Source organism: Taudactylus pleione, unplaced genomic scaffold (assembly GCF_031769625.1).
Source record: "Taudactylus pleione unplaced genomic scaffold, aTauple2 ptg000110l, whole genome shotgun sequence".
In the NCBI taxonomy this organism is placed as follows: Eukaryota; Metazoa; Chordata; class Amphibia; order Anura; family Myobatrachidae; genus Taudactylus; species Taudactylus pleione.
The window spans coordinates 5,644,383-5,652,957 of NW_028284512.1; the positions used below are offsets into that span (position 1 = coordinate 5,644,383).

Consider the following 8,575-nt stretch of genomic DNA (forward strand, 5'->3'; position numbering starts at 1 on the left):
GTCGAGGAGCAGTGGTGCACCAACACCATACATATTATGCTAGGGACACCTTCACTCCTCCCAACTCCTCCCCTTTTCATTTATATTCTTCCGCTCCTCTGCAAATGCCGCCACCTTGCTTGGTAAAGTTAAACGCTGATGAAAATCTTGCTCCACTTGCACACAGAGCCATAACAGGGCATAATTTTGCTCTGTGCCGGCTTCGTCCCCTGAGCACACTATGCCATGATGTCGCATACATGACATCATTACGTCAGAAAGGCAGTGATTGGCAGCTCCGGTAAGTCCAGTGCTGATCGGGTGTCCTCGGGAAGCACGGTGGGCTGCGTATACTGTGCAGGGTGCCCATCTGGAGCGTCCGCAGGTACTGCAGCAGCAATCCTGTCTGCAGGGTTCCAGGCACCCTGCTAGCCAGGAGCAAGGGCAGTGGTACAACACTGGTGGCCCATAGCTAGTTATCACCCTGCTCGCAAAAATTGAGTCGCATGGCAAGACCAAAGCTGCTCTTGCACTGTGTAACGTAAATTACATCCATTATGTGTATAATTATCAGGGACCTAAGTAGTCCTAGGGTAGTCCTTGTTCTGTATTCTGAGGTGGCATGAAATACTGTTTTCATTTATTAAAGCTATTGTGAACGTTGTAGTTTGTTTTTACATCTTTTCATAGTGAAAATAGCTCTTTTTTAGGGGGCTATAACAGAGCCTTTCATGTTTATAGTCCTTTTTCTTGTGTTTGTAGTACTCCCTAAGCATGGCCTTTCTCCCTTTAGAGCCGTGATTCCCAATCCGTTACCGGCCACCGCCCCCTTGGTTACATACATTTATTTCAGTGACCCCATCAACCCACTTAGACCTTACCCATAACAAATTATAGAACATTTTGACTAAGGTTATCAAAAGATAATAATAAAGGTAATTAATAACATAAACCAGCATTAATTTAATGATACTAATAACTGAGTTACATTTTGTTTTCTTTAGTAGACTGGGTTAAATTACATGCAGTAAGAAAAGCATTTCTACCAATATCACTAACTAAAACTAGGGTGAATGGGAGTCACTGCTTTGGGACACAATTAAAGTAAATTGTGTAATTAGTTTTATCATACAGTAGTTTATGTGTTTGTACCACATCCACACTGTGACTGAAGTCAGATGTGTTCTCATTATCTTCTCTGTTTCTATATCAGACTAAGAACACTGGCCAAACCATGAAAGAAAGTGGCTATATAAACCGCTCCCTTCTGGCCCTAAGGAACTGCATTACAGCGCTACGTAAGAGACCAGGCGGCCATATCAATTATCGGGACAGCAAACTGACCTGGCTGCTAAAGGTATGTTATTAGTTACTATGAGATTTCCTACACACATATGACCATACAGCTGTACCTGATGTCAGGGACAGTGATAAGAGAGAAGGTCCCGTGTACAGTCTCCATGCAGGTCTCCACCTTCTCTTATAGGCACATGCACTAATTATACTCTGGCACTGAGCTTTCTCTACTGGGCATGTGCAGGACTTCGGAAAAATGGCACCCATGTCACTTTCTCGGTGACTATATTGGTGATTACAGCGGCATTAGCAGAATGTTAAGTATAGGTTATGGGTGCAGATTGTGTGGTGTGAGACCCCTGGACATGTGCACCGTATACCCTGCTGCACCCATTATATGACTGATGTATAAGTAGCATTAGTCACTTCTTAGATAGCTTTTTGGGATATAAGCATTTAGGAATATGAATGTGAGTTATCAAACAGGGCCATTAAGAGACTTTATTATGCCCTGGTACTAAAGGGGAGTGTGGTCAAGTGTATGGGGGTGTGGCCAATTCCCATTGTAAATGCTGAGGTCCTGTGTACAGGGAATGTGGCCACAGCATCTATGCCTGAACCCCAGTCATCAGGAATATTGCTCCTAACACATTGTTCTGTTGTTTTATCTCAGATAATAGCTGCAATCAACCATGATATTAGTAATTAGTGCAATCATTTGTTTCTCACAAACATAGCATAAAACAATAGTAGTAGATCTTTAAACTGCTCATTACAATGTGTAAGGATTCCTCAGTGATCTCCCCTATAACCAGAGCTTTATCTATCACAGGGCGCACTGAGTGGCAGGAGCAGAATGGTGATGATCACACACATCAGCCCTGCGGATGCTGCCTATGAAGACTCTCGCAGCACACTCACCTACGGGAGCAAGGCCAAGTACATCAAAACACTGGTGAGCAGCCCCCAAGGGGTAACAGCATATTTATCTATGTTACTGGGTATAACTGTGGTGGAACAAAGGATTTATTATTAAATAAAACAAACATTATGAACATTCACAATCAGTTTTATTAGAAGATTGGTTGGAATGTGATCTTTTACTTTCTATTGGAAATTCAGCTACCAACTAAATATGATAAAAATATCTACTACAGGCTCAATCAGTGATAAAAGCTCAATCAGTGATAAAAGCTACACCTGTGGTATTACATGTCTGTGTGAGGACACATAGGTTACCCATCCATAATCTCTTGTCTCCCTGTTTTCTCTGAGTGTGCCGGTGCCCAGTAACTAACTCTATGCTGTCACCCTTCCCCCTGCAGGTGGAGAGGAACCGTGTTTGTGCCCCCCACAAAATCCCTGAGGCTCCAAGAACAAGCAAAGTGCAGCTGGAAGACCCTCGTCCTCCAGGTATTCTTGTTTCTTATAATGAAAAGATTGAGGAGTTGGTTTATCATAGTTGTGCACTAACAATCTGCATCACCACTTATCGCAGCAATAGAGATTGTAGTAACACCACAAGTTACCATGCTGGGTGGTTGGGAGGTTTGTACATATGTTGGTCTTTACAGTTACAGATTAGGCAAAGGAAGCACCTTACCCAGGAATTAAAGGAACAAATAGGGGTTTACACTTCCAAACTATAATCCAATGACTCACTTAAGTAAAACATATACTAGACATTGGGTGGGATGCATGAAACATCACATTCGGGATACAATGCATCCCGCCACTCTTCGCATGCATGCTGGCATTAGTTACACTGTTATGCATGAAGAAAACCACAAAGGACAGCTCTCTTGGTAAGAGCTGCCCTTTGCGATGATAGACTTCCGGGTCTATGATCCAGAAGTCCCTCTGGTGTCATTCTGTGCATGTGCAGAATGACTCACACACTGCTGGGGATGCTGGGAGGGATCTGATTGGATCCTTCTCACAGCATTCTCCAAATAGAAACCCATAGGCTGAAGATGGCATCACCCACCACATCCAAGTGCATATGAGAAATGCGATCAAATCCGCATTTTGGGGGTTTGACTGCATTTCTCACATTGCTGCATCCCGCCCATTGTAGTAACTTTACTATTTCTATATTCTTTTCCACAGAGCCTGCCCATGAGGACCATAAGTACAAAGCCCCCAGTTCCAGTTACACTGGTCCTATGAGACGTTCTGTGTATGTACTTTGTGCAGATATTATATGAACAATAAGTAACAATGTGAATTTTGAATTTAAATGTAAAATGATGAAAATTTGTGTCATTTATAGATAAGAATAGATTGTGATAAAGTGTTTTCTAGCTATTACTATATAAATGTTAATCAATACACCATAATATGTAGCTATGGGTACATTATTATATTATACTAACCTTAGCTATTGTTACATTCTCATCTAGTCCTTTAGGTGCAAATATATCTGTTTTCTCTTTTTAGGGCTTTGTTGCCTAAATTGTCATCCGTGTTCCATATGCCAAGAAAAGACCTGGCAGTACCTAAGGCCGTGGTCCCTATGCCAAGAAAACACCTGGCAGAACCAGAGGCTGTGGTCCCTATGTCAAAAAATCAGCTGGCAGTACCTGAGGCCGTGGTCCCTATGCAAAAAAAACACCTGGCAGTACCAGAGGCCGTGGTTCCCATGCCAAGAAAACACCTGGCAGTACCTGAAGCCATGGTCCCTATGCCAAGAAAAGACCTGGTAGTACCTGAGACCATGGTTCTTATGCCAAGAAAAGACCTGGCAGTACCCGAGGCCGTGGTCCTCAGGCCAAAAATACACCTGGCAGTACCTGAGGCCGTGGTCCCTATGCCAAAAAAACAGCTGGCAATAACTGAGGTCATGATCCCTATGCCAAAAAAACACATGGCAGTACCTGTGGCCGTGGTCCCTATGCCAAAAAAACACCTGGCAATACCTGAGGCCTTGGTCCATATGCCAAGAAAAGATCTGGCAGTACCTGAGGCCGTGGTCCCTATGCCAAGAAAACACCTGGCAGAACCAGAGGCTGTGGTCCCTATGTCAAAAAATCACCTGGCAGTACCTGAGGCCATGGTCCCTATGCAAAAAAAACACCTGGCAGTACCAGAGGCCATGGTTCCCATGCCAAGAAAACACCTGGCAGTACCTGAGGCTGTGCTCCCTATGCCAAATAAACACCTAGCAGTACCTGAGGCCATGGTCTCTATGCCAAGAAAAGACCTGGCAGTACCTGAAGCCGTGGTCCCTATGCCAAGAAAAGACCTGGCAGTACCTGAGACCGTGGTCCCTATGCCAAGAAAAGACCTGGCAGTACCCGAGGCCGTGGTCCTCAGGCCAAAAATACACCTGGCAGTACCTGAGGCCGTGGTCCCTATGCCAAAAAAACAGCTGGCAATAACTGAGGTCATGGTCCCTATGCCAAAAAAACAGCTGGCAATAACTGAGGTCATGATCCCTATGACAAAAAAACACATGGCAGTACCTGTGGCCGTGGTCCCTATGCCAAAAAAACACCTGGCAATACCTGAGGCCTTGGTCCATATGCCAAGAAAACAACTGGCTGTACTTGAGGCCGTGGTCCATATGCCAAGAAAACACCTGGCAGTACCTGAATCTGTGGCCCCTATGCCAAGAAAACACCTGGCGATACCTGAGGTAAGTGCTTTCAGTATCATTGTGGTTACTTACCTTTTCCTTATGTCCTAGTATTTATATATCTCTTTGTAATACAATGTAATGCTTATTACACTGACATTTACATCTTATATGTTGTAAATGAAATCCAAATAATTGGTAGTGAACAAGTCCATGGCCACGATTTACATCATCAAGTGATGATGAATAGCCCTGGGAGGGAGCTCCCAAAGCTAATCAATTCAGCCTGATGTTTGGCCCGACTAAAGGATTTCTTCTTGCACCCTCCTGGTGGTGCAAGGAGAAACCCAACAAAAGTGCGCTAACAGAATTTTGGCTGGCACTGTAGTCCAAGAATGCCAGTTATTGCGACTAAACACCGCAAGAACCGCCATTCTCCAACTCAACAGCACGCTGAATTGAATCACGGACAATAAGATAAGCTAAATATATAAAACTAAGAAATGTGAACAAAGGCATGAAAATCCTCCAGATAAAACTAGTACAAAAAATTATTCCAATTATATATATTATATCTAGTCATCCATTGTAGTATAGAATTAAATACTGAAATTCTATTAGAAATTCATCTGCCAATTAAAATATGTTAAAAATATCTACTACAGGCTCAATCAGTTATAAAAGCTACATCTGTGGTATTACATGTCTGTGTGAGGACCCATCCGTAATCTCCTGTCTCTCTGTTTTCTCTGAGTGTGCCGGTGCCCAGTAACTAACTCTCTGCTGTCCTCCCTTCCTCCTGCAGGTGAAGGCGCACCATCTGAGTCTGGCCCACAAGATCCCTGAGGGTGCCAGAAAAATCAATATTCAGCTTAGACTCGTCCCCCAGGTATTCTTGTACCATGTAATTAAAAGTTTAAGGGACCTATTCATCAAACAATACATGACCCGGTAACCATGCAGAGTTTCTGCATATTTAAATTACCAGGCCATTCATCATCAGGGGTCCGATAGGATCCCCTTGATAATCAGCCAATTCCAAACAGTGAAAGATGGTGCTTGTTCTCGGAAGCAAACTCTAAAAACTTTCAATTTTCAGAGTTTGCTGAATATCAGGTGGTCCGTTTGGGACCCCTGATGATGAATAGCCCGGTAACCTAAATATATGGAAACTAGCATTTCTTCATAGTTACCAGGCCAGTTATCAGTTGATGAATAGGCCCCAGTGTTAGGACACGTAGGTTACCCATCCATAATCTCTTGTCTCCCTATTTTCTCTGAGTGTGCCCGTGGCCAGTAACTTACTCTCTGCTGTTTACCCTTCCTCCTGCAGGTGGAGAGGAGCTGTGTTTGTGCCCCCCACAAAATCCCTGAGGCTACAAGAAAAGTGCAGCCGAAAGACCCTCATATTCCAGGTATTCTTGTTTCTTGTAATGAAAATATTGGGGGTCGGTTTATCATAGTTGTGCACTAACAGTCTGCATCACCACTTATCACAGCTATACAGATTATAGTTACCCCACAAGTTACCATGCTGGGTGGTTGGGAGGTGTATACATATGCTGGTCTTTACAGTTACAGATTAAGCAAAGGAAGCAACTCACCCAGGAACAATAGGAACAAATAGGGGTTTACACTTCCAAACAATTGACTAACTGAAGCAAAACATATACCAGACATAGTAGTAACTGTACTATTTCTATATTCTCTTCCATAGAGCCAGCCCATAAGGACCATAAGGACAAAGCACCCAGTTCCAGTAACACTGGTCCTATGAGACGCTCTGAGTAAGTACTTTGTGCAGATATCACATGAACAATAAGTAACAATGTGATTTATGTATAGAAATGTAAAGTGATGAAAATTACTATAATTTATAGATAAGAATAGATTATTATGAAGTATTTTTTTAGCTATTACTATTTAAATGTTAATTATAATACACCATAATATGTAGCTATAGGTACATTATTATATTTTACTAACCTTAGCTATTGTTGCATTCTCATGGAGTCCTTTAGGTGCAAATGTTGTCTGATTTCTCTTTTTAGGGCTTCACTGCATAAACTGCCCCCTGTGGTCCCTATGCCAAGAAATCACCTGGCAGTACCTCAGGCTGTGGTCCCTAGGCCAAGAAAACAACTGACAGTACCTGAGGCCGTGGTCCTCATGCCAAGAAAACAACTGGCAGTACCTGAGGCCGTGGTCCCTATGCCAAGAAAACACCTGGCAGTACCTGAAGTAAGTATTTCAGTTTCATTGTGGCCACTTACACTTTACTTATGTCCTAGCATTTATACATCTCTTTGTCATAGCAATGTAATGCTTAATATAGTGACATTTACAACTTATATTACTCCTCGTGTATCATAAATTATATACAATATGGAGAAAGGAAAAATAGGTTTCTTGTAATACAAATAATCTTGCAGAAACATAGTCCATTATAATTGTAAATGAAATAAAGATAATTGGCAGTGGACAAGTCAATAAGATAAGCTAAAGTTATAACATTAAAGCCAGGGGAATGATATATCTTGCAGTCCATACACACCACACGATATGGTGAGCAACCGCATTTAAATGCATGGGGTCATCAGTCAGATCCTCAGACTGAGCAGCATGTATGGAAGATCTGAGGATCCGACAGACGACCCTTCGGGACCGGGCATAGTGCATACACACAGGACGATTAGAACAATTTGTCGTTATGATCTGTCGGAAATCTGGCAAATCGTTGAATAAATCGTCTAGTGTGTACCCAGCTTGAGAAATGTGAACAAAGTCATGAAAAACCTTCTGATAAAACTAGTAAAACATATTATATTCCAATTATATATAATATATCTAGTCATCCACTGTAGTATTTTAGAGTGAAGCTATTCTTATAATAAAATATGACCATTCATTTATATTTAATTTATACTGCCTTTGAGGATATGAGAGTAGTTACCCTTCCCACTTCCTCCCCATCATAACTACATCCCCTTTAGGGAATACTCCACCATTGTATTCTGGTTATTCTTGTTACTAGAGTGTGCCGGTGCCCAATAACTAACTCTCTGCTGTCACCCTTCCTCCTGCAGGTGAAGGCGCACCATCTGAGTCTGGCCCACAAGATCCCTGAAGGCGCCAGAGCAACCAATGTTCAGCTGAGACTCGTCCTCCAGGTATTCTTGTACCATGTCATTAAAGTTTGAGGGGTCAGTTTATCATAGTTGTGCACTAACAATCTACATCACAGCTTATCACAGCAATGCAGATTGTAGTTACCCCGCATGCTGGTATGGTTGTAACGTGTGTATATATGCTGGTCTTTACAGCTGTGCAATATTTTATGTATGGTACTATTCTTCATTTTCTGAAATAAAAAACCTTCAGTGGTTAAGGGATTAATAAGAAAATATATTTAAAGAAATAAAAAGGCTGCCTTGGGGTATGCTGTAATTGAGTGGTGTATATTGCATAGAACTGGAATGCAGATTAGGCGGGATACGGTCAGTATCCCGACACATTGGACGCCAGCACTTAGAATACCGATGCCGGAATCCCGACACCTGTCAGAATCCCTGCTCCGGCATCCCAACCACTGGCATCCCTAAGGTGTGTAGCGGGGTTAGGGGGAGGGTTAGGTTTTAGGGTTAAGCACTAAGGGAAGGTTTCAGCACTAAGGGGGGAGGGTTATGTTTAGGGTGTGGGGAGGGGGAGGTTAGGTTTAGGCAC

The 8,575-nt window shown here is 42.6% G+C and overlaps 1 protein-coding gene across 1 annotated transcript; it reads left to right on the forward strand.

Moving 5' to 3' along the window:
- Nucleotides 1-3,991: 3,991 nt before the first annotated feature.
- Nucleotides 3,992-7,910, forward strand: LOC148525190 (uncharacterized). Its single transcript, XM_088471136.1, has 6 exons — nucleotides 3,992-4,063; nucleotides 5,658-5,741; nucleotides 6,186-6,267; nucleotides 6,570-6,639; nucleotides 6,904-7,042; nucleotides 7,887-7,910. The coding sequence occupies exons 1-6, from the start codon at nucleotides 3,992-3,994 to the stop codon at nucleotides 7,908-7,910; spliced, it is 471 nt and encodes a 156-aa protein (XP_088327262.1).
- Nucleotides 7,911-8,575: the final 665 nt, after the last annotated feature.